This window comes from Podarcis filfolensis (assembly GCF_964270895.1).
Source record: "Podarcis filfolensis genome assembly, chromosome: 1".
NCBI lineage: Eukaryota > Metazoa > Chordata > Lepidosauria > Squamata > Lacertidae > Podarcis > Podarcis filfolensis.
Genome location: NC_139604.1, coordinates 74,020,569 through 74,047,348, shown reverse-complemented (window position 1 = coordinate 74,047,348; position 26,780 = coordinate 74,020,569). Strand labels below are relative to the sequence as shown.

Below are 26,780 nucleotides of genomic sequence, written 5' to 3'. Positions count from 1 at the left end.
GTTATTTCATTGAATGTTGCCCATTGATAATACATAAAAGAAAATATTCAGAAGAAAGATGTTTTGTCCACTGGAGAAATTAATGCTACTTTTGGTTCCATCAAACTCTTGGAAGGAAGAGTTGTGTCCATTTAATGTTGAATGTCAAGGATTTCAGACACAGCTTTAAAGATCCCTCTTACAAAAGCAAAAGTGAGGATCAGCGCTTGACACCCATCTTAACATGAGCACAACTCTTCCTTCCTCTTCCTTAAAATTTAGCTTCTGGAATTGTGTTTCATGCTTCTGATTTTATTTTTAAAACCGCACACCCTTTATCTTTCATATGGACATCACAGAGTTCATAATGTTTCATGTTTAAAATATCCCCGTGGCTTCTGTTGACCTGACTAATAAAGATACATTATGGTAGATCAGCAGTCATTTTTCCTGTGCAGTAGGATTCCTGTCCTGCCTCTTTTGGAATCCAGGAGGCAAAAAGACTTTGCTGTGCGATTTCAAAAACCTTCCCCTGCATATAATAGAAAGGAAGAGAGCATATTAGTTCCATATGCACTTTAGAACTGCTGGTTCCTAATCCAGCTCAGAATAATGGACAATGCCTTTTCTGGCAGCTAATAGTAACACCCCCCCTTTTGTTTCAGTTACATTCTGCCAGAGAAGCAGGTTGGCCATGTTTGCGAAAGCCAATATGCAAGGAACTGTCAGGAAAAAAATTCTCCTGGACACCAGCTTGGAGAGATATTGTATAATAACTACATTAGCCATGTTTTGCCATTGGAAAATTTGGGATTGTTTTATGCCAAAGCAGAGAACCTACCTGTTGCCAGATGAAAATGGAAAGACAGGGCAGTTTTCCTCACACTTAGAGGCTACTGAATTGTTAAGGACCTCATGAGAAAGGCTGTATCCTGTTCAGTCACAATGTTTTATGTCGAGGTATAAAATAAATAATGTTGTGTATCAGGTTTTAAAATGTCTTGAACAGTGGGCAAGGCAGTGACCTTTTCCCTCTTCCTGTTGCACCTGTATGCCTGGCAGCCTTACAGAGAATGACATCCTTAACACAGTGACATGCTTATTCCAAGAGAGATGGCAGAAGTGACTGTTCACTGTAATTCCCTAGGTAGTTGATTTCTCTGTAAGTTTTTCCAGTTCACGCATCACTTCCTAATGAACTCATCTGACTACAGCTTTTTATTTATTTAAAATCTTGTTGGAAAGTCATCAAAACAAAAAGGTTTTTTTGTAAGGGACAAAATGGGAAGCCCACAATAATATGTGGAATTCTCATCAAATTTAATCACCTACCCTATTTGCATTTCAGAGACTTTAGATTTTAAAAAGTTAGGTTATTATTCCTTTTCACACATGTGGTTTTATTTTCTGAAAAACAGGGCTTAAATTGCTATTTAAAAATGGAGCCTTACTCTCAGTGCCCCCATCTCCAGCTGTTTTGGACTACACTTCCCATCATCCCTGGCCACTGGTCCTGCTAGTTAGGGATGATGGGAGCTGTGCTCCAACAACAGCTGGAGACCCAAGTCTGGAAAACCCTGCTGTAGAAGCATTTTATATTTTTACAGAGTTTGTAAAGAAGAGATTGAAAAGTAGTATTTTGTATATATTTCACCTTCATTTTAAGTGTGTGTGTGTATAGTGCATTTAGTTTGCCAGAAATGGCTTTGTTGTGGATACAACTAAAACCTTGCTAACAAATCTATTGATAAAGGGGAAGAGAGAGATACTGTAACTGCTTTCTAGATGTTCCTATGTAGGTACACAAATAATAATGCCTGTTCTCAGTAGTCAGTCTACCCTACCACAAACTTCCAGTTGAAATGACAAGATTTCTATTGAAAACCTTGCACAATGATATCATTAACTAGTCTCATTTAAAGAGAATCGGATTTTACTTTTACTGAAAATGAATTGCACCATGTTTTTATGCACTAGTTAAAGGTGAATTGGGGAACTTGTTTTCTTTGATCAAACTTAGGTTGAAAGGAGTAGGCTTGAAGATCTGAGAGTGCACTGTCTATGCTTGTGTTTCACTGTAGATTCCCATAGCCAAAAATATTCACCATCTTGTGTTGTAAGGATTTAATTTAACTTGGAATTTGCTGTGGCAACTTAGGCAGCTCTTGCAATTACTAAAGACCTTGTAAGAGGCATAGTCCTTTTATCATTCATTGATTCATCCAGCACTACCACTAACTATGCTAAGGGTATGCATACGTAGCAACAGAACTGTTTTGACAGTCCATTTTCATCTAATTTCTGAACCCTTAATATTTCTGTCTGTTTTAAAAATCAGAATTAGTTTTTACACCCTGATGAATACACAGATGCGTTTTAAATTAGCACAAATGTAAGGAACATTTAGCAATATTAAATTGAATTGATATGATTAAATAAAAATGGGACTTAACTATGCAGGAGACTTGTAGTTCATGGCCAAAATGTTTCCAGAATGATGTGTAAATTTATGGAGATTGAATAATACTGCATTACTGCTTGGTAATAAATCCCATATCTTTGAAAAAGTGAAGGCTGCAATCCTAAAACCACTTACTAGTGAGTAACCTCCACTGAATACATTGAACCTGTCTCAAAAGAAACATGCTTAGGATTGCACTCGTGAGTTGGGAGAAATGAGTAAGAATGTATTCAACAACTGGAGATCTGAAGTTTTGGAATTGCTTGATTCTATGTAATGACCAATACTTAGCTGCATTTTGCAAAGAAGAGTTGGTTGATTGGTTGAAGTTATTGTGCAGTTGATACTTTTTGTTGTTTAGTCGTTTAGTTGTGTGTCCGACTCTTCGTGACCCCATGGACCAGAGCACACCAGGCACTTCTGTCTTCCACTGCCTCCCGCAGTTTGGTCAAACGCAGTTGATACTACAGTATAGCATTTTGCTGGGTCAAAGCAGATGGTTCAGAGTGTTCAAGTGAAACTGAGTAATAGAAAGCACATTCATGCCTCTTCAAAAGATGGCTGCATTTGCATTCAGAAGTACTGGTTTATGTCATCCCACAAGTGGTATTATAGCACATGTAAAATTATATTACGGTACATACATTGAAACTGACCACATTGCATCTCTCTTCTGAATGTAGACCAGTGCTAGTCATTTTCCTAACTTTCCCCCGGCAATATACTATTCCAGATTTTTTTCGTCTTAAATGCACATTGATATACTTATTTAATATCATAAACAATTGTTATAATTTGTGATGTTCTATGAATAGTTAAAACTCTTACTGGGACTCTCGCTCAAGCAAAAGGCTCTCCCTCTCAGTCAAGGAGACTAGAACCTTTCCATTGTTTGTGTGATGGTGACATGCCCAAGGCTGGTTTTATTGATCACTCAGCTGCTTCAAACCTATGGTCACTAAATTAAGCCAGTGTTAAAAGGTAAAGGGACCCCTGACCATTAGGTCCAGTCGTGTCCGACTCTGTGGTTGTGGCGCTCATCTCGCTTTATTGGCCAAGGGAGCCGGCGTACAGCTTCCGGGTCATGTGGCCAGCATGACTAAGCCGCATCCCAAGCCAGTGTTAGTGGTCAGTAAATTTCTCCACACCAGTATGTTATCTTTTGTTCTATTATTTATTACTATTTTTTTATTTGCAACCATAAACAGAACAACTTACACATAAGCAGGAGAAGTGCCAGTATACTATTAACCCGTTCTTTTTTTCATGTTTAATTGGGCGACCAGAGATGAAGCAAAGTCTTGTTCAGTCTGTAGCTGTAGCCCTCGTGGTGTGAACCAGCCAGGAAAATTGTGTAAATCCATAAGCAACTTGTCAAGGGTAATCTTGTGTCTGTTTCCAAAATTATAATTTCTTGTGTGGTATGATGGTACACCTCTATTATGCCATTTAGCTACAAGATTACTCGTCTGAATTAAATAAGTGGAGAAATGAACTGAGGGGTGTCTTTTATTAGAAGCTAGTAATCAGGTCTTAATTTATAATTTGCCAATTGCTTTAAATAACCCTCTGATACTTTCTTATGATAAATGAACACCAAAACTGAGGTTTGTGTTAACATGATTTTTTTTAAAAAAAGGTAAGGTGTCAAAGGATTCCCAATCTTGTAGGTATTATATATTTGAGACTAATTTTGCTCCTTGTGCAACCCCATATATCTCAACAACCTGCTTCTGGAATAAAAGTGTGCTTTTCATTATGTCCTTCTGGTGTACATCTGTTGGAGGAAAATTTGGTGAGGCAGAAAACCAATAGATCATTTTCTTCATCAGGCGCTAGTGGGATTGTCCTTTCTTCCAGTTGCTCTACACAATATGTTTTGTATCCTAAATATGACCGTTTAGCTGTAGAGCCCTTTAACCCATTGTGGGTTTTTGACCATAAATTCCAAATATCTGGACTCTTGAATATGTCATTTGGAGTTTGTAGTGTAATTAAATTGTACAGTACAGTCTATAGGTGCTTGAAATTAACATTTCTGTGGTTTTTCATTTGCAGTAGGAAGCCATGAATGACAGTTGTTAAATTTGAGAATATGAGCTTTGCTTGCAGTGTATATTAAAAGAAATTGGATTTTTTTTTTCATCCTGCCATTTTTCATTTTCTTTACGTTCGGAGATTGATGGCTGCTGACAGAACCTGGAACAACAAAAAGCTTAACCTGGCCATAGTTGAAGCATGTGATTCTTTCCTGAAATTGCTAAGTGTCCTGAGGTCTCAATATAAATTTGAGCTTCCTGTGATTTGTGGATAGATGTAGCATATTCTGCCTACTGAGACACAATATTTTCCTATTCAAATAATTTTACCTTATTTTTAATTTGAGAACTTGTGCCAGATACATGCTTTGTTTTTGTGTGTGTATGCATTTGTTTATTTAATACCCAGCCTTTCCCAGTACAGAATCCAAAATGGCTCACAGCATAGATTAAAACAGATGCAGCTAAATACACACAATCATTAGAAATATTTTTTTAAACAAATCAACTAAGTAACTCTATTAAACACTCAAAACCATTTAAAAGCACATACAAAAAGAAGAAAAAACAGAGTGGTGGGGCAGGGAATAAAATATACAATACCTGGTGGCCAAAGGGCTGTGTAAACTGAAAAGTCTTTGCTTGCCAGCAAAAAGATCAAAAGCACAAGGGGTCCAGCTCTGGTGTGCCATGGAAGAGAGTTCCACTTGTTGTTTTGTTCTTTGTTGCTTTTGTATGTCATATTGGGAATTTAGGCATAACGTGATTAGCATTTAAACATCATTTGCAGAGAGCTGGTTCACAATATACAATCTTGGTGGTTAGAGTTTAGCTGTTAGGCTCATCTCAACCTCCCAACAAATACAGAAAACATGGTTAACGTTTCATACCTGCACTTTCCATGAAACTCCTTATCTTCAAGATCCTAATTGACAGAAATAGGAACTGCACTGTCTGAAGTTTGAAAGTCTGAAAACAACCATCTTTAACAGAAGGTCCGTCACATTCAGATTTAAAATTCTATTATTTTGGATTGGATTTGCATCACTACCTATAGACAAACAATGAATATTTGGTGCCTAAATACATTGTGGGCTAGGTTGTGTGAGAAGTTGTGCTGTCTTGCTTAGAATTGAGAGGCCTTTGGATTACACATAAGGAAGCTGCAACTACACACAAATAATGGTAAACACTAATATTTTTTCATGTTTCTGCATCATTTAACTTCTTAAAAAAATATTGGGGTATGTGTGTGTTAGAAACTGCCATAAAACAGAAATCTTCATATTTTTGACCTGTTTTTGGTTACACTCCCACTGTTTGCCTTGGGGCAGAGAACTATAATGTGAATTTAAAGATGTAGATAAAAGTTATCATTAAAGCAATATCTGCAGTTATCTCTAACCACTAAATGTGGGTTTTAAAAAACAATTAAACCTTCATAGGCTTTGACAGAGGAAGAATTCCAAATATTACTGTTTTGTAATCTTTCGTTTTATTTGCTTGCTTGCTGTTACTGTCCTGTATATTTGCTGCCCTACAGTCTTTGCATTATCTCCATACAGACATACTTTTTCCTCCTGAGACATCAAATGAGTTTAAAGATAAAATAAAACTCTCCTGTGGGGGTGGGGAATTCTAAATCCTTTGGGAGAAGCCATGCCCTTGAGACAGGAGGCAGAGACAAAACTAAATTGACTCCGGCAAAGGGAGGAACCTCCCTTATCACATAGTGGCTTTGAAGCACATAGTATGCAGAGATCAGTCAGAGTTGCTCTTTAGTTATATATCTTCTCCTCACACCCTGGTCTATTATCTCTTTCCTTATCCTAACGTAGCTAGTAGTTGTGGGTATTGGATTTGGTGAAGGTGAAGTGGAATTGCCTCCAGGGTATTTGGGGCTTGTCAAAAGGTGAAGCATGAGCAGGGATCCCTGAAGCACTTCACAATGACATGGTGATCCAGGCATCTAAATAATGCTGCAGGCAAGCAATAGGGCCCAAACAGAAGGGTTCCAATTGCAAGATAAAGGATTAAGAGTAAATATTAGAAAGAATTTCCTAGTGGTATGGGTTATTCAACCGTCGAACAGGCTATCCTGGTAGGTGGTGGCCTCATCTTCATTATATGTTTTTAAGCACAAAATAGATGCCCAGCAATAGATTTCCTGCTTTGGAAAGTGGTTGGACTTTTAAGATCTTTGTGATCCTTTCCAACTCTGGTTCTGTGACCTGTGGAGGTGTATCTACACATTCAGATCAGACACAGCTGTTGTTTGTTTGTTGCGAAGAAGATAGTTAATTGTCCACATAGTTGTCAGGAAGAGAAAGAACTGTTTCCTCATCCTCCATTTCTTGGAGAGTGGTCCTCAACACATACCTGTACAAGCTTCTGTCTGTCAGAGGAGTATCAGCAGAAGATCTTGAGTAGGTTGCAACAGTTTAGAAACTAGACCGAGTATATCTCATTCAAATATCCTGCCAGGACCTGAGTCTGTTCTTGGGTACTCTAGATGGTGCTGTATGTAGAGTGACCAGGGAACGCAGGCAGTCTCTGAACTATAGCTGCTGGCTTCAGAACAACTGTCCTAGGGAACGAGACTGTTTATGCTGGACAGGATTCTGATTACAATGCCAGCCTATTGAGTTACAACGCTCACCTGGAGGACCTGCTGACACAAGAGACATTGACTCCTCATTGTCAGACTGATATTCTTAGCATTCTTGAACTGGGTGTTATTTATTTATAGGATTTATATTCTGCCTTTCATTCCAGGTGGTTTCAAGGTAGCTTCAAACAAAGTAAAAAGAATCCATTCCCATAAAATACATGAAACAGCAATAAAAACACAAAATAAAGGTGGCAGAGCCAACAGATAAAACAGCCAAAAGGGATTTGAAGGATCTAAAATATTTTTAAAAGGATGAACATTGTCTTAGCAAAACGTTTACATCAACAGGCAGAGTGAATCACCTTCCATCTATTCATTGGAAAACAAGTGCCATATTGGTCAGAGTGAAGTTTCATTTCTCCTCCCTTAAGGCAGAGCATCTTGTGTATGATTCCAACATGGCAGTAGTTATTGTACACACATCCTGCTGAGGTAATTGAAGCAGTGTGTTCATCAGCAAGACCTCTGAATGACCATTAGTTGCTTTGGGTTGCTGGCATCAGGTCTATATGTTGTCACCAGAAATCTCTCAGCTGGTGTTTATGGCATAACACCAGTGCAAAAATCCCCTATATAAAAACAAACACTTTCGATGCTGGGTAGCAAAGTGGGGCAGGGGAGGTACTGATGTGTGTCTTTCTGTCCAAATCTCTCAATCTCTCTCTCTCTCTCTCTCTCTCTCTCTCTCACACACACACACACAGAGAGAGAGCTCTTGAGATTTTTTAAAAATTGGCCAAGAAAGCTGTAGTTTTGTTCAAGAAGTCAATGCAGCTTCCCTGAAAGTTTCCCAGATAAATGGGAAACTTAACGTCTGCAACCAGATCTGTTCCAGCTGACAGCTTAAAAGCTCAGCAGTAGTGACTGAAACAGTTGGATTACTTGGTACCTTGAATAGTATCTCAGGGTGTCCTAAATACAGTTCTCTTTCTGGTCATCCCCATATCCATAGTATCAAGCAATGTTTTGGTTAAGTCTCTTTTCTATTGGCTACTTGAACTGAGTTCTGACAAGCCTGGATGAGAATTCTCTTGAACCTTCTTTCAATGTTCCCTTAACAATGCTGAATCTAAAGACCATGTTTTCTGGTGCCTGTTAATACCTTCTTCTGTGAACATCAGTAACAATGGAAAACCAATTGAAGTGAATGCACCTAGAGGAACATTCCACTTGAGTGTTTCTCTGGTGCTAGAACTACAAGTTATGAGGGCCCCATTACAACATTAAACTGGAATGGCTGCTGCTTTGGGGTGAAGAAGGGGCATTTGCAGTTGGGAAGTGGTGGGCCTGTCCCTCCCTAACACTTTTTTTTTTAATTATTTGCTTTGCAACATATCCTTCCCAAATAATTTTGCACAATTTAGATTCTAGCCCCATCACAGACATGGGTGTAAAACTGACTGAGGAGAAAACATTGGGCAGGGAACAAAGGGTTAACTCCCCCTCAGTTCTCTGCAAATCATCCCCTACTGACACCATTTATCCGGAAATAAGTGGCTGGTTGCTTGTGCACTATCACTAGAAGACAAACCCCCTACACACACACACATGCATGCATCACTGAAAATCAGCCCAGTTGCTTTCCCCCCATTTTTTGTTGTTGTTTAGTCGTTTAGTCGTGTCCGACTCTTCGTGACCCCATGGACCAGAGCACGCCAGGCACTTCTGTCTTCCACTGCCTCCCGCAGTTTGGTCAGACTCATGCTGGTAGCTTTGAGAACACTGTCCAACCATCTCGTCCTCTGTCGTCCCCTTCTCCTTGTGCCCTCCATCTTCCCAACATCAGGGTCTTTTCCAGGGAGTCTTCTCTTCTCATGAGGTGGCCAAAGTATTGGAGTCTCAGCTTCAGGATCTATCCTTCCAGTGAGCACTCAGGGCTGATTTCCTTAAGAATGGAGAGGTTTGATCTTCTTGCAGTCGATGGGACTCTCCCCCCCCCCAAAAAAAAACCCCAAACCATGTACTCTTAGCTTTCTTTCTATGCCAGTTTCTCCTCCCAATTTTTAAAAACATTCCCTGCCCCGCCCCAAGGGCTTGGTCTTTATTCAATAAAAATAATAATTGGAGCTGCTCTGTCAGAAAGTCAATGGCTGTAGAAGTTTTAGCCCTGTTCAAACCCATCCTGAATTGCTAGCTTTTGAGAGTAATCGCTGTATAACAGTTGACTGAGCCCCTTTCCAAGTGAGTGTCCATGCAAATTGTCACTTGTAGGCATACATGTTAACTATCTCACGGAAAAAAGCTGAATCTGTAAATAGACCTTTCTGTCTGAAGTTTGGAAATAAGCTTCTTTTCGAAAGCATTGACTTTTGGCATGTTCCTTACATTAAGCGAAACACTTTGGGTTGCTAGTGTTGGCAGGCGGCAGTTAACTGCTAAGATTAAGCAGCAAGTGACATGAATAGAATGCTGTGATTTGGGAATTACCTACCCTTGCTATGAACTGCTGAACAATAGCTGTGAAAGTGATTGTAGGTGCAAAGACCTGTCCCCACCCCCACTTTATTTCTGTGGCTTTTACACAACAGGCAGTATTATTGTTAAAGCAGGAGCAACAGACATTTTAACAGCAATTTGTTTAAAATATTTCTTTAAAATGAAGAAGCCCTAATGTAAAGGAATTAGGAACAAAGGCAAAGAAAAGGAATGCAAAAGAATCAGTTGAATATTTCAGATAGTAGTTAGAATGCCATTCAAGTGTGGATGCTACGCAAAATGGAGGGAAAAAGTGGCGAGGGCCAAAAAGTGTGTGTGTGTGTGTGTGTGTGTGGATATTAAGATGGTTATGATAAAGTCAATGTTTGAAGTTATAAACCCTTGGGTTGTGAATTTCTTAAATGCCAATGCAATTTTATTATCATTACTATTCATCCTTGGACAGCTCACTTAAAATTGCATCCTTTGTCTCATACAGTTTCCCATTTGAAAAGTAGAAATACTACTACTCAAGGATTTTATGAGTCTTCTGGGGAAAGAGGTGAATTATGGAAAAATAATAATGTGCTAAGGACCTTGAATTGCTGCACATCCATTTTACTTTCTTCAGAGCTTAGATGTCATCAGATTTTCTTAACCAGACACAGATCAGTCTAGTTTCCCTCTGGGTGGGGTGGAACATAGTCTTTTAAAACTAAATAAATGGGAAATGATAACAAGACACCTTGAGAATGAAAAGTTGTGGTCTATTTCTGTTGGACATACCTTTCACTTGCTTGTCCATCCCTAATTGACACTTGTACCCCCTGACACATTCTGACAGGCCCCTGAACACCACATCATTCAATCCAATTTCCTTCCCACACACCCAACTTCTCAATTAACCAGTTGAAAAATGCCTCCACGTAGCCTCATTCAGGTATTGATCTGGCAGCAGTAGCAAGGCTGTTAATTTATGAGTAGACCTTTGGTGGTTAGGTTCATTGTGTACCTCTGGGAGTTATTTCATTCACCTTGGTGATCTTGACAAAATGTGTGCACCAGTTGAGGAAGCAATGTGTTCGCTTGGGACAATCACTGTTTCTCTTGATGTTGCAAGAGCTATGCTTTGAATAAAGCAACAGTGTGGATTTAAGAGATCAAACAGCAACTCTGAGTTTAATTTCCTTCTTTAGAACTAAAAAAGTTACACACCCATGTATTTTGACACATAAAGCAGCCATCTGTGGTCTTATTTTATATCAGGAGTCAGCAAACTTTTTCAGCAGGGGGCCGGTCCACTGTCCCTCAGACCTTGCGGTGGGGGGCGGACTATATTTTGAAGAGAGAGAAAAATGAACGAATTCCTATGCCCTGCAAATAACCCAGAGATGCATTTTAAATAAAAGCACACATTCTACTCATGTAAAAACATGCTGATTCCCGGACTGTCCGCAGGCCGGATTTAGAAGGCGATTGGGCCGGATATGGCCCCCGGGCCTTAGTTTGCCTACCCATGTTTTATATCATAGGGCACTAGTGTTGCATTTTAATTTTTTCATAGGTAGAACAAAGACTTAAACGGTTTTTGAACTTCTGTTAGGTTCTTATTCAAGTAAGCATACCAGATTGCAATGAGAATAGACATTCCAGTCACAATGCTGCTGACTTCGGATGAAGGAGTTGCTGATTATATGCATAGGGATCCAGGAGGAAATTAAGTTAAGCATTGCTGTCCTTCTGCTAACTATATATATATTATTTTCTCTTCTTTTTTTCTTGTAGGCAACAAATCCAAGCTCTTCTTGGACAGTTTAGTCAAGCAGAAGCCTTGTTAACCTTGGCTGGAGTGCAGCCAGGGAGTCTGGATGGAGTTCTTTTGGATGCTGGTTGCTCTTCGATGCAACTTGATACTCCAGAAAGAGGTTTTTCCCTAAGAAAAGATGGTCCTTTGGACATGAGGATGGATGGTGGCAGGTACATATTGATAAAACATTTCTTTCTTCAACAAGAAATCAATTTTTCACTAGCATGCTGAATTTAATTTCCTTTTCATGTTGCAGAGCTGTGATCAAATCCCCATATTTACCTCTGCATATGCACCATAAATCATCTCCCCGCCCCCCATGGCAGAATACTTTCCCTAATGTTCAGTGTGTAGGCATTAGTGCCAGTGTTTGTTTTGCTTATTGGCTTGTTACAAATGTTTGCAAACGTGTGGATTTTAAGTCTGGCATTTAAAATAGAAACGATGGTTGATGACAGCAACAGCAAACCATATGGAACACAGAACTGAAATGTATGTAAAAGATTCGCTGGAGTATGACCAATGAGGCAATTCCTATATATGCGTCTTTCCTCTCCTTTTGATTAGATCAATTATGCTTTTCTTCCAGGTGGTTTCTTGGAACTGTAAACAATAAAAACAAAAACTCCTTAAGCTTCTGAATTAAAACTGTCTTCAAGGCATTGCCCATTTTGAAATGGCCCCACATAGATAACTGTTGCCTACTAGTGTCAGTGTGGAAAACTGGAGTATTACATTGTGTGGCTGTACATTTTACTGAATGTATAGCAGCTGTGTATAACCTGCCAAGTGTCTTCAACAATAAATACACTTCATTAAAAAGTATTCTAGAATCAGTATTGCATTGAGCCTACTGTTAGATGAGCCAAGTGGAACATCTATAGTTTACAATGGTAATGAGCTAGTACAATTCCGATGGCTTCAGTACTGGCAGAACTTTGGTGTCTGATGCACAGATTGATAGAGCAGATAGAATGAATGAATACATTAGAGACCACTTTTAAAAATTTTAGTCAAAAAATATTTCCAGAAGCTCTGTATATAAAAATCATCAGAGTGTCCGTGGTATTAAAAATGCAAATTAATATAGCCAGGAAAAGCATAACCTAAGCCAAGATCCGTATAAATTACACTTGAAATCAGTCATGTATATTTCTCTTAAGAATGATTAACCATTAAATGAGATTGCTAAGGGGCTTGACAGATTTCCTGTCACTCAAAGCACAATCAACCCCTGACCGCCAAAAGAAATAAAGAAATATGCTTTAGTCCTGTTGAAATTTGATAACACAGTGTGTGTGTGGTTGGTTTTTTTTTAATGAGGTAAAATGAAATAATCCAAATAAAGAAGCAATACAAATAATAATTTTTGATTCAATGGTCTCCTAACTTTGCAGTTTCTGGGAGATCTATAATTCTGAAGATCCTCCCTGCCCCCCGCATTTTGGAACAGTGCTGGGGAAAAATCTTAAAGCACACAAACTTCTTTGCCTCACAACGTTTTTCTGGTGTCTAAATTGTCACATTGGTTCAGGTCAATAAATCTCGCTTAAGTTTGTACTATGGTACAACCTGATTGTACTGTTACTTGTGGATTTGGGTGGTCTAATGTTTATAACAAAATCCCTTGCCTGTGATGAGCACACAGGACTCTGAATCAGTCTCTGCTGCTGCTGGTACATAAAATCCCTCACATCATTCCAAAAAGGCAAATGAAAGAAATGCTGGTTTCTCCCTTATGTTCTGGGTGTGTTATCCAGGCTGATCATTTCTACTACCTTTCTTCTAAAAGAGAGACCATTTCTGAATTGAGAGACCTTTAAGTGATCGTTAAATACCTCACAGAAGATCATTTTTCATAACACCAGATGTGAGGGAAAAGGTCACAGAGATTAAGGTTCTCTTTTTTTTATCAGGAAATAGATCAAGCAATGTGATGTCTTGGAAAAATATCTGCTTGTAAAATGAGTTCATCTCCTGGCATTATACAAGCCAAGGCAGCCTTAGCAGTGTTTTGTCTTTCGAATTTTATTTGAGCTACTGCTATAATGTTAAAGTTTATGATAAAAGGCATCTCAACTACTCTTTATAGCTAATTAATGTTAGGAGGTAGGGTTGGAGGGAGAAAGCCTCCATGTGAATTAATAAGAGGTGATTTACAAGATAGGAGCTATTTCTGCTTTAAAATGATCTCTGCCTCTTATTGAGAAATCTCAGAAGCACTTGCATGCAGTGAATGTGTGTTTGACTTTATGTCTCAATGCTGTGAAGCTTCACCCCTTGTCAATGAAAGCTGACGTCAGTGAACTAATTGGCTGTTCTTGTGCGTAGGTATCCTGACATGCCCACCGCTGCTGATGTTGTGAATGCTTTAGATCAACAGGCACTTGCGTCCATCCTGAGAACATACGGGGAGGAGAGGCACGCCAAGAAAATAGCTTCAGCAGTTGTTCAGGCACGCAGCATCTACCCCATCACCAGGACTCAGCAGCTTGCCAGCATTGTTGCAGGTACCCTCATTAATTCCGAGCAGTGTCTGAGAGAGAGAAAATATTAATCCACTAAGTCCCAGAGGGATCTATTTGTACTTGAAATCATGCAAGATCTAATCCTGTCTATCCTGCTCTGATGTCAGCTATTTTTCCATATGCTCTATCTTTTTTATAATGTTGGATGCTGATTAGTTTAATAATAGACTTTACACGGAGACGTTTTTAATTTTGCCTACCAAGGTGAAACCCTGGATGACAAAAACAAAGGATCTGTTTTATCGCTATTGTTGAGAAGCGTTCAGTTACCCGAAACAACAAAGCTTCTGTCTTAATTTCACACAATTGGATGTAGTTGCGAAGGAAGAAGAAGCAATTGCCCATCTAGTGAAATAACGGTCTACTAGCTGATTTCTCTATTCGGTAGAAATAGGGTGCGGTCCAACATGGCATAAGCACTGAGTCTTCCTCATTTTCTGCTCCCCACTGCAGCCATCTGCACACCCAAAAATATACCCTGAAGGATTGGATGACCCAGCAGAGCAGATGGGGGGCGGGTAAGAGAGGCTGGAGAGGGGAGAAAACAGAAATCCTGTTGCCCAAGTGTATTTCCATTGCACACACAGGTAGACATTATTGATTTTAAAAAGTAAAGGACCCCTGGACAATTAAGTCCAGTCAAAAGTGACTATGGGGTTTCGACACTCATCTTGTTTTTCAGACTGAGGGAGCTGGCATTTGTGCACAGACAGCTTTCCAGGTCATGTGACCAGCATGACTGAACCGCTTCTGGCACAACAGAACACTGTGACGGAAACACCATTTACCTTCCCGCCACAGCGATGCCTATGTATCTATTTGCACTAGTGTGCTTTCAAACTGCTAGGTTGACAGGTACTGCTCAGAGTAATGAAATATTTCACCGATGCTAACAAGGTGAATTTGGGAGGGCTTATTGAGGCATGCAATCTTGGCAGCTGTTTCCAGAAACCTTCCAGATTCCTAAAGGACCATCTGCTCCTCCTTAAATCTGCCTGGACTTTTAAGGTGGGTCTGAGAGTACTGATTCAAAGTCCCTCCACTATCTTAAGTAAAGTGGCTGTTGATCAAAGACAAGTCCTTTTCAGTTCTGGTACCTTGCCTTGGAATTACTTTCCCAGAGAGGTTTGCCTGGCGCCATCTTTGTTTTTCATGGTGCCACATGAAAAACCTTTAACCAAGACTTTCTGTTTTTTAACATCTTGCTGCATTTTTAAAAAATGAACTTCTCATTTATGCTGATTTTTAAAATTTACTCTATAAGCCTTTCTTTCAACTATTTCACTGTGCAAGTTTTTAATGAGTTGAGTGAGTGAACACTCTCATTTTTGTATCATTTGGCCAAAGAAGGCATCACATGAACATGTGATAGTTTGCTAAATTCAGCCATCATCATGTTCCTAGGAGTGTTGTGAATGAATATATGAAGCTGCCTTTTACTGAATCAAACCATTGATCCATCAAGCCCAGTCTACACTGACTGGCAACAGCTTTCTAGGGTTTCTGGCAGTAACTTTCTCACCTGTGCTAGTTCAGGTTCTTGTAAGTGAAGGTGCCAACGGTAGATTTTTTGCACACAGCACATGTATGCCACTGCACTTTGGCTCCTAGAGAAAGCTGTTTTGTCTTTGTCTCCCAGGATAGAAGTTCTTCGCTATAGTTTCTATCAGGTGGTCAATACAGTTTTATCTGGAAGGTTACACATTGCAGTGAGCAAACCAAAGTGAATAATTAGAATTGTTAAATTTTGAGGATGCTTGGTGGTATAGATGATCTGTCAGACGGTATAGATTGCCTTTAAGCCTTTTCCTAAGTCCACAGTTACATGACTGTGACAACTCTGATACAGCAAGAACAATGATTCACAAGATTCAGTAAAAGACCTCTTAAATTTTACAGGGGCCATGTTTGCAGTGCTACCCTTACTATAACTCATCCACCGTTTAAGGAATGGCCATAGAGACTTCATAAATTTCAATTGTAATATGTTCAAACCATCCTGGTAAACTGTAACGTTTACCTCTCCCCTTTGATATGTTACTCTGCCTGGTCATTAAGGTCTTTGGAGGAGTCATTGTTAGTGGTCTCCGATGGCTCAAATGCACAACTGGTACCCATTAGGAGCTGTGCATTCAGGTATTATGGGCCTCATCCTGTTGAACTTCAAGTGCCTACTTTTTTATTCCAGTAGGCATTTTAACTGTATTGCGATTTTATAGTTTTAATTTATTTTTTGTCTGTACTGAGTACACCACTTAGTGACAACTGTAGTTAAGCAGTATATAAATTGTCAATATAAATAAATTCTCTGCAAAGAAGCAGGAAAAAGTTCTGCCAGCATAAGATCAAACTTTTTGGCCAGATAGCTAAAATATTTTCTGAACCTTTTCATCATCCCTGGGGCAGGACAATACAGAGCAAGCGCCATTTGCAGAATACTTTGGATATATGCCACTTTACACTGAGGGCATTCTAAAGGTTTTTCATTGAAATATAAACGTAATACATAAAATACATTTCCCCTTCCCAGAGCACAAAGTACCTGTCCAGACAAATACCTTTACAATTACCCTTGATGGGTTATGTTTGCCCCAACAATGGTCTGAGCAGCTAGTTGTGATGAAATGGCAGGGATGATGCCAAGAGTAAACCTTTTATTGGCTGTCAAGGTGCAGAGACTATAGGAACTTGGGCATTCCAAAGCTACTGGAGAATGGACATTGCCATCTGCTGGTTGATCATTTATCACAGAATAGGAGGCAACTTGTCCCTTAAACTTTTAATGCTTGATTCTGTGCTTATACATGAAGCAAACTCTCTTGTAAAACTTTAACTCATCTCTACATTCAAAGGGCTAATGGAAAGACCTGTGATGTTGCTGTGTATTATTATTAAATAGATTTGTACACCACCTTTTCAGAATTGTTTGAAGTGGCTTTGAAAAAATGACAGTAGAAACCATACCCCCCATGCACACATATATAAATGCAAAAGCTAGAGACTGCACAGAGAAGGTAAAACAGTTGCAGTAAAGTTCCAGTACTGAAAACAGCAATACAGTCATACCTTGGAAGTCAAACAGAATCTGTTCCAGAAGTCCGTTCGACTTCCAAAACGTTTGGAAACTAAATCGCAGCTTCTGATTGGCCCTGCCGGACGTTCGGGTTCCAAAAGAACATTTGCAAACCGGAACAATCACTTCTGGGTTTGCAGCATTTGGGAGCCAAAATGTCCGAGTTCCAGGGCGTTCGACAACCAAGATACAACTGTATACAGAATTATAAAATGCCTGGTTGGATAAAAAGTTTTTACCTGTCCCTGAGAGGTAATGGCTGTAGGCATCAGGCATTGTGAAGGGAGGGAGAGAGCATTCCAGTTACTCCCCAAGCAGGAGGACTCAGTGAAGAATCCTACCATATACAGTGGTACCTCGGGTTAAGTACTTTATTCGTTTGGGAAGTCCATTCTTAACCTGAAATGGTTCTTAACCTGAAGCACCACTTTACCTAATGGGACCTCCTGCTGCCGCGGCACCGCCGGAGCACAATTTCTGTTCTCATCCTGAAGCAAAGTTCTTAACCCGAGGTAATATTTCTGGCTTAGTGGAGTGTGTAACCTGAAGCGTATGTAACCTGAAGCGTATGTAACCCAAGGTACCACTGTACATTCAAAGCACAAACAGGGCTTGAGAAATCTCTCTCCCAAATATAGGGCTATCTAGGTAAACGCCATCACTCTGAATTGCACTCAAAACACACAGGAATTCATTGATGTCATTTCAGAATTGGGACGAGATTGTTTGACATAACCCATGCCACCCCAATGCCGAGCAGATGCATTTTTATTTTTGAACCAACTGAAGGCTCTGACAGGTCTTCAGGAGCAGCCCCCTATACAGTGCATGCTAGTAGTCAATCCCAGATGTTATGAGTTGCCAGGCCCCCTCTGTCTGTCTGTGTGGTGCTGCCACCGCTTTGGGCAGTACAGACAGCACTCCAAACCTACATCGAAAACAAGGGCAGATGGGCCTTTTACAAAGGCATAAATCTCAGCACTGCAGGCCCTCCAGGATTTCTTTATCTTTATTGCTATTGCTCAGTTGTTTTGCATTTTGTTTTTCTTTGTTCCTGTGGAAGGGAAGGTCGTCCCTTTGTAAGCATTAGTCAGGTTATGTAAGATGGGTAGTAGTCACTACTAAACTACTGTGCTGGACTAGTGACACAGTCTTTTATCTTACTCATTTGCAAGTCGTAGTCATGAGCCCTGATACATCTGCTAACGTCTAGGTGTTGTCTAATGATACAAAAAGATTGGACATCTCAGTGTACCTATTGTATTCTTCCCCAGGGCCAAACCAAGACATTTTACTGCCTAAGGCAAAGGGCAAAATAGTCTCCTCATTCCATGTACAGAAGCTGACTGGACTAGCAGTTGAATCTTACTTCACTTCTGACAATGAAATATGTCTGCCAGTATATCTGAGTGCAGCAGGCTAGTTTTTTTTGGGGGGGGGGTGTATGATGCCACAGTGACACAGAGGGAAATGGCCAGGGGGCTCAGGTAACTGCCCCCTAGTAACTGCTGCCTGAGGCAATTGTCTCACTCCGCCTAATGGTAGGACTGGCCCTGTTCTTCCCTCAACTCCTTCTGATCTTTTCTTTTGGTGGCTGGTGTTCCTTGTTACCTGATAGCTTTCGTGACTTTTTTCCACTTGCTTTCATTTAGATTTGTGACTTGTTCACAGACAAGTAAGATTATGTAAGCCTTTAAGATTCTCTTGATGAGAACATAAGTTTATGGGCCAAAAAGGCAATTAAAAAGAATCTTGGTAGGTAAATCTAGTTTATCCAGATCTATCCAAGTTCACAGACACTTAACTAATGTCTTGAAATATGTAATATTGCTTGAGTTTCAGATGGATATATGATATACATCCACATTTATTAAGAAAGCCTAGACAAAAGGACATAAGCTGCGTCATTGAAACTTATTAAATGTGATTCAGATCCAACAGGAAATTCCTGTAAACAGGTGCCCGCTCAGAATTAATTTTTGAAGTCTGCCACACACTCTGTCTCACAGGGGACTTGAATGCTGCCCATTGGCAGGCACTGCACGTTGCTAATTTCATTCTGAAGCTTAAAGTTTCAATGCATTTTAACATGTGAATCTATTAGATTTTCAATAGTGTAAGCAACATCAGGGTATCCCAAAACTAAAAAAGGATAATTTCTCTCCTTGGGATTTTAAATCATTCATCTTGCCAGAAGCATGGTTTTTTTTATGAATGAAATCTATTTTGCATGCTTCCCATACAAATTTTGTTCTATTATTATCCGTAGTAAAGCCTGTTACCAAGCAAGATTTTTCTTCCATTGGCAATTCTTTTTTGTGGAAAGGTCAGAACATGATGGATTCCCCCCACCCCCCGGATCCACAAATGTTCCTCCATTTAAATGATTAAGAATGAAATAACATACATCTCTTCCTGGCTGGGCTAGTCCAATTAAAACAGGATAGAAGGAATACACTACTAATTTTTTTCTGTTGTTTTTTCTCTTGGCAGACCCCAGCAGAGATAAACATATTTATTTAAAATTTTTGTACCTACTTTTCCTAAGAATAGTCAAGACAGCTTACAACATCATTATTAAAACAATGAAACATTAAACAAACATTACAAAACTTAAGGGGCATAAAGCAGTGAGCTAAAGCATAATCTATAAAAACGTCCTTGTAAAAGCAGCAGAAGATGATGATTACAACCGACACTACATCTTTGTAGCATAAAAAGCATCTTAGCCAGAGGCTTTTCTAAGAAGGATGATCTTTGCCAGCCACCAAAATGCCAAGACAAGGTTTCCTAGGAAGGGAATTCTGGAACCTTGGCATGACTACAATGAGGTCTCCCTGGTCACAGTCAGAAGGATAATATGTATAAGGATATGAGAACCTATGATGATGATCTTAATAAAGCAAGTAGGTTCATACAAGAAAAAGTAGTTCTTCAGATATACTGGCCCAAATCATACATGGCTTTACAGGTCATTAATAGAATTTTGAATTGGGGACCGAAACAAACTAGAAGCCAGTGCAGATCCTTGTGATAGGTATCTCCCATTAACAAATGCGGCTGTCATATTCTGGACCAGTTGTAAGTTTATGGATATTTTTTCAAAGGCAACCTAGATAGGCTGCATTCCAGTAGTCTAGATATGATGTAACTAAGAAAGATATTCCCATAGCCAATCGACAATCTCCAGGAATGGGAATATTTGGTGCAGCAACCTAAGGTGAGCAAAAGCATTCCATTGAGAACATTTTGTGTTCTTAAGGGAAGTAAAATCCCAACGAACACTAATTAAATCATTATTCATGGATCAACAATCTTATGGACCCATGAGACCTGTCTTGTCTAGACTAGACTTCAGTTTGGTAGCCCACATCCAGTCCATTACTGTCCCGGGCACTTATTTACAATGGCAATAGTATCTATAGATGGAAAGAAGAGAGAACTGTGCATCATCTGCATATTGGTGACACTTTTCTCTAAATCTCTGAATGGTTTCATGTAAGATGGAACCTGAGGGGAAGCCAGAGGCCAATGGGTAATGTGTTGAGAAGAGTTCTCCCACCACCACCTTTTGCAGTCAACTGTCCGGGATCAAAATGTAATCAACATTTTAAAGCAAAATCCCACTTTTGCTAAGCAATTCAGATGGATATCATGGTATTTAAAGCTGCTGACAGATCTAGTACAACTGATAGGTATGTACTTCTTGGCAAAGGTCATCAGTCATTGAGACTGGGGCTGTTTCCATTCCAATATTAGGCCTAAATAGAAAATAGAAACAGAAAATCCACATCTAGAACTGAAAGGCCTAAATATGGAAAATATAGAAAGGCCTCCTAAAACCTGAGCACCTTTCTCAGGGATGGAATGTTTGAGTCCAGCTGGAATTTATCCTACATGGTAGAACCAAGAGGGAGCTGCTTCAAAAGTGTTTGAAGAAGCCTGTTTTAAGTTTACAGGAACCACATCATTAAGCACCCTTCCACTCACTCAGCTAGTCTGCCTCTAGCTGTTCATGAAAACTTGGAAGGACAAGGGTTGAGTATGCACATGATCAGCTTCTTTTGTATACCTCCCCAGGCTACATAAATATTGAGAAATATCCAACAAAACTAAACAAGAAAATGTGAAAGGTACATCTATGGACTCTTCCTAAGCTCTGGTGTTTAAGTTGAAACAAGCATGAGCAGTTCAATCCACTAAGCGCCTGGTAGATTGGTAACAGCAAGCCACCGAGTGGTCATCATCTCGTCCTTGATGGTCCAGATGACTACCTGAGAAAGATCTAATTTTTCATGAGCTTTCTGCCACAGTCACTCTGTTCGTTCATAAGAATAAATTGTACCTTGACTTTTCATTTGCTTGCTCAGGGTGGCTAATCTAGATGTCATCCCCATCAGCTCTGCAGACCACCATGGGGCATGCATTGCTCAGTTTGCTGCGAAAAAGCTTCAGTGACAACCATTTGTAGAACAGCTATTCTGGATCCAAGATATAGAGCATGTTCTTTCCTTGTAGATGTTTTATCTGTTGTTGGACCTGCCAGTTCAGTAATTCAAATTTAAGGGCAGATGAAATTCAATACTGATTATGTTCTTGATGAGAGGTAATGTTAACTTTGTTGTTATTGTTTAGTCGTTTAGTCATGTCCGACTCTTTGTGACCCCATGGACCAGAGCACTCCAGGCACTCCTGTCTTCCACTGCCTCCCGCAGTTTGGTCAAACTCATGTTAGTAGCTTCAAGAACACTATCCAACCATCTCGTCCTCTGTCGTCCCCTTCTCCTTGTGCCCTCAATCTTTCCCATCACCAGGGTCTTTTCCAGGGAATCTTCTCTTCTCATGATGTGGCCAAGGTATTGGAGTCTCAGCTTCAGGATCTGTCCTTTCAGTGAGCACTCAGGGCTGATTTCCCTCAGAATGGATAGGTTTGATGTTAACTAGGCTGCCCCAAAGGAGGTGAGAGGAAGCAATTCCTTCCCTATGGGAATTGCCAAGCCAGGCAAAATGCATAAGAACCCTGGTGGATCAAACCAAGGACCCATCTAGTTTAGTATTCTGTTTACATGAGTAGTTTACATGAGTAGTCAGCTGGATGTTTCTAGGAAGGCCACAAGTAGAGAGAGACCCAGGAGTGGTTCCTTGCTTGTGAGGGCATGACTTCACAATTTTCTTCTTAAGGAACAAGGGACGTGCATAGAGGAGAGATTTCCCTTCGTATTCAGTTTTTAAGCACATTGTTTCATCTTTATCAAAGAATACCATAAGAGCATTGACCACACTGATACTGTTTATAGTTACTCATTTAAGTGCTTACCACAGTGAGCTTTACAGTATATGGAAGAATTGCTTTTTTCATTAAGATGAAGTATTTAACCTATAAATGAAGGTATATTTTTAGATTTATTCAACATGGGGAGACATATGTCTTGCCATATATCTTTTTTCCCAGATCTCTTTGCTTGGCTCAGGTGTCGGCCTTCTATACACAGTGTGCTGAATTTTCCTTTTGTCTGTTTCTTTATTCTATCCAAGTACATAAAATAAGAGACTGGATGCCATAAATACATCCAAGATCATAAATAATGTGTGTTAACCCAAAAAAAAAGTTCCTAGCTGATTCTTCCATTTGCTTTTAACTTGTAGGCAAGTGGAAGATGACAATACATGCTTTCATGTAAATGCCTAGGATCCATTCTGTGGAGCCAAAGGGGCAGAGAGGATAGTCTGGAAGGCAGAGTGACTGAAGATCCATCATTCCCCTGATTTCAAAGTGGTGTGTGATGTGGTGGGTGGGATGGGATGGGTTGCTTTGCCAAAAAAATAAGAAGAAAGCAATCCCTCTGTTTGTGCAGATGTGGTTCATTTGCTCTGCTGGATTACAGCCACCACCTTTGGTGAATACGTAACCCGTGGATCAGGGGACATCATTTTATAGCTCCTTTAACCAATTTAAACATTATTTCAGATTCATGGCTGCCATTGGAAATGGTTTCTGCGGGATTGTGGCTTTACAGCTGCAGTGATGTTCAAGTCTGCTTCCATTATGGGTTGGTTAGACTGCATTTCAAGCAGCCATGCTGCAGCCCTGCTGGTTCCAAAGATGTGAGGCGGCAGTGTGGATGCTTAACAGGCAATGTGGCAGAACAATGTAGGAAGCAGATTCTAATGTTGCAGCAACTGGAATTAGATGAATAGCAGTGAGAAGGGCAGGGAGTGCTTACTATGTTTTCTCTTACCTCCAAACATGGCATTATTATAGAAATTAATACACTATTGCAGTGCAAAAACTTGGATTGCCACAGCCCGATGCAATATGGGTTTTAAATATTTTGCCTCACATATACTGAAAATTAAAAAATTGTCCAGTAGCACCTTAGAGACCAACTTAAATTTGTTCTGGGTATAAGCTTTCGTGTGCGTGCACACCTGTTGACAAATGACCTGGTCTGAATAGAGATATTGGATTCTTGTCTCACTACACATGCTAAAGCAGTGTTTGGTCATCTGCATACTATCCCTTGCTTTTTCCCGTAGGACTAATTGCAGTCAACAGTCGTCCATAGGTTTACCATACCCATTGAGTCAATCAGCCATCTCCTACTACCCTTCTGAGAAAAACCCCACCCTCCCACTATATATAAGGGTCTGGTGACTTCTGTTTCAGTGTATCTGAAGAAGTGTGCATGCACACGAAAGCTTATACCCAGAACAAACTTAGTTGGTCTCTAAGGTGCTACTGGACAATTTACTTACTTACTTATTTATTTATTTATTTTGACTGCGTCAGACCAACACGGCTACCTACCTGAATCTACATTTTGAAAATGTTACCATACTTGTCAGTTTAGACAAATCAAAATACCTGATTTTTTGTCAATTGAACCATGATGATGGGAAGCAAGTGATAGTTTAAAGATGAACAAAGACAATTGTGGCAGTATTTAGGGGGGAATATTTGTATGCAAACAGAACATCTGTTTATATTTCACTTACGAATAGATTGTAATATCAATTCTCCATATTCGTACATAAGAAAACTTGAACATCAGCTGACACTGAATGGACTCTGTAGGATGCCAGATAGGACAGAGGAGGCTGCCTAACAGCCTGATGAGTTCAGTCTTCCAGTAGGGCAAAAAATATTGAATTAGGTCCTTCTAACTCATGTATGTGTAGAAATATGAGAAAAACATTTTGATGTCAATGTTTATTTATTGACAGTGCTATGTGGGAATAAGTAAAGTTATTAGTATATCTCCTAATTCTATATACTAAGAAAATTACCCCCCCCCCCAAAAAAAATCTTCACAGTTCTGACCACTTATCAGTTTGCCCCAGTAACACTAACATTGATTAGAAATGGTGGAAATAAGGATGGCATTTTTATGAGAGCCAGTGTGGTGTAGTGGTTAAGAGCGGTAGTCTCGTAATCTGGGGAACCGGGTTCGCGCCTCCGCGCCTCCACATGCAGCTGCTGGGTGACCTTGGGCCAGTCACACTTCTTTGAACTCTCTTAGCCCCACTCACCTCACAGAGTGTTTGTTGTGGGGGAGGAAGGGAAAGGAGAATGTTAGCCGCTTTGAGACTCCTTAAAGGGAGTGAAAGGCGGGATATCAAATCCAAACTACTCTTCTTCTTCTTCTTCTTCTTCTTCTTCTTCTTCTTCTTCTTCTTCTTCTTCTTCTATATTGGCCAAAGACATTTGATTAACCTGCAGGATTCAGAGGCCGCTAACTTCTGGCCATGAGACTTCTAAAATGTTGAAAAGTACCATTAAAAATCAGCATTTACAAATTCTATCACTAATATAGTTAAGAGTAAAAATACAGGGGAGTAGAGAAGGATCATTTGGGAGTTCATTGCTACTGAAGAGTAATCATTTAATTCATTCTCTTTTATTCATAACAGGTGCTTTCCCAGACGCAGCTTTGTATGCTCGAAAAGACTTGCTTCACAGACCAACGCATGTTGCTACCAAAACGTTCCAAGCCTTGCGCATATTTGTCAACAATGAGCTGCACGAACTATTTGCGGGGCTAAAGGCAGCCGAGAAGTTTCTAAAACCAGGGGGGCGACTTGTAGCAATTTCTTTCCATTCGTTAGAAGATCGTATCATCAAGCGGTTTCTTCATGGAATAGATATATCAGAAAAATTCAATCTCAGTGTCAGGCAGAAGATCAGGCAAGTGGAGAAGAATTCTTCAGAGAATGAGGAGGAGAATGAATTGTCCAGTGGAACTTCTAACTCAAGATGGACCTCAATACAGAAGAAAGTGGTCACTCCCCAAGCTAAGGATATTAAAGACAATCCAAGAGGACGCTCAGCAAAGCTAAGAGCAGCTATTAAGATGTAAACATTTTTTTAAACAGCAAATCTGTAGCATTTTTAAAAGTTAGCCGCACATTGTTCCTACTTCACTAATTAAATCAGAATGCCAAAGAAGGGAACGCCACATGACTAAACAACCTTTTTTCTGCATTGCTACAGAAAACTATCTTTCACATATACAGATTAAAGGACAAGAATTATGTTAGTTTGTATATAACTCACCATGATAATATTCAATAATATCTAAAATACAGGTACATATATTTTAAATATGCCTACTTTCCCCTATAACAGCAAATGCACAGCCATGTGCTATGTAGCTGTATTCATTTTTATATATGTTTTTATTGTAAATTGCATTTATAATTGTAATGGTTATAGGGGTTGCTCGTGCGTAAGTTGCCACCACTCCTGGCTAGGTTGCCTGGTTAAACCTTTTCTGTCTGGACAGCCCTTCACTTCGTGGCTGTTTCAGTCGCTAGCAGAATCCGTCAGTGGGCGTTTCTTGAACTTCTTCCAGCAAAGAAGTTCCTTGACGCCAAGTCTACGCCTACTTTCCCTGCGCGGAAGTCTTCTGCGCAGGGTGGGTGTGGGTAGCGGAGGACCCGTGCTCTCCCTGCTGGTCTCCGGCGAGGAGTCCTGGAGCCCCCTCGCCGATTCCCCCATCTGCCCCCCTTTATCCCTGGTGTTACGTTGATTTCCTTCCCCAGCCAATGAGTTGCCTCTCTCCCTGCTGGGCTCTTCTCCAGCATCGCTTGGGAGCCTTGCCTCCGCCTCTCGCTCCGATGTCAGTTCCCTGACAATAATCTATGAGAAGGGGTTAATAAACAAATTAGGGTTAATGAGTCAGCTAAAATTCAGAGTGTTAAACAAGTCAAGCTGTGGTTTTTTGATGCATCCAAATGGACCAGTAGGGAATGGCATGTGCTGAACCAGAAACCTAACAATATGATTCTAAAAGAATCCACTGCAAATCCTAAAAGCACTCTTCCTTGTTACTACCACCATCTATGCAACTTCCCTGTAAGTTAGTGAAAATCTCAAATGTACCATCTTCCAGCATTTTGGTACAGTGGTACCTCCGGTTACATACGCTTCAGGTTACTGACTCCGCTAACCCAGAAATAATACCTCTGATTAAGAACTTTGCTTCAGGATGAGAACAGAAATCGTGCCGTGGCAGCAGCGGGAGGCCCCATTAGCTAAAGTGGTGCTTCAGGTTAAGAACAGTTTCAGTTTAAGAACGGACCTCCAGAACGAATTAAGTATGTAACCAGAGGTACCACTGTATTAATATGCAATTCCAAAGGATGACAAGTGTGGGCACTCTTGGCTGGGTTCCAAGTCAGTAGAGAGCTTACTGCCCTAAGCAGTGCTTTGTTTCCACTTTGCATGGAGTATTCAGAAAAATCAGATGCCACCTAAGAGAATTATCAGCTTGCATGTCCAGGTTTTTTCCAGGTTAGGGGGCCTAC

At 40.1% G+C, this 26,780-nt stretch overlaps 1 protein-coding gene across 5 annotated transcripts in view; it reads left to right on the top strand.

Annotated features, from left to right (window-relative positions):
- Positions 1-26,281, top strand: part of METTL15 (methyltransferase 15, mitochondrial 12S rRNA N4-cytidine) — an 87,859-nt gene extending 61,578 nt beyond the window's left edge. For 4 of the 5 annotated variants that reach the window (XM_083599661.1, XM_083599658.1, XM_083599662.1 and 1 more), the window contains 4 exons: positions 11,351-11,542; positions 13,704-13,882; positions 24,885-25,679; positions 26,120-26,281. In XM_083599661.1, coding sequence (XP_083455787.1) covers positions 11,351-11,542; positions 13,704-13,882; positions 24,885-25,330 — 817 coding nt within the window. In that variant the 3' untranslated portion in view covers positions 25,331-25,679; positions 26,120-26,281. The remainder of the gene's footprint in view (positions 1-11,350; positions 11,543-13,703; positions 13,883-24,884; positions 25,680-26,119) is intronic. The other variant, XM_083599659.1, reaches the window with a different exon arrangement.
- Positions 26,282-26,780: the final 499 nt, after the last annotated feature.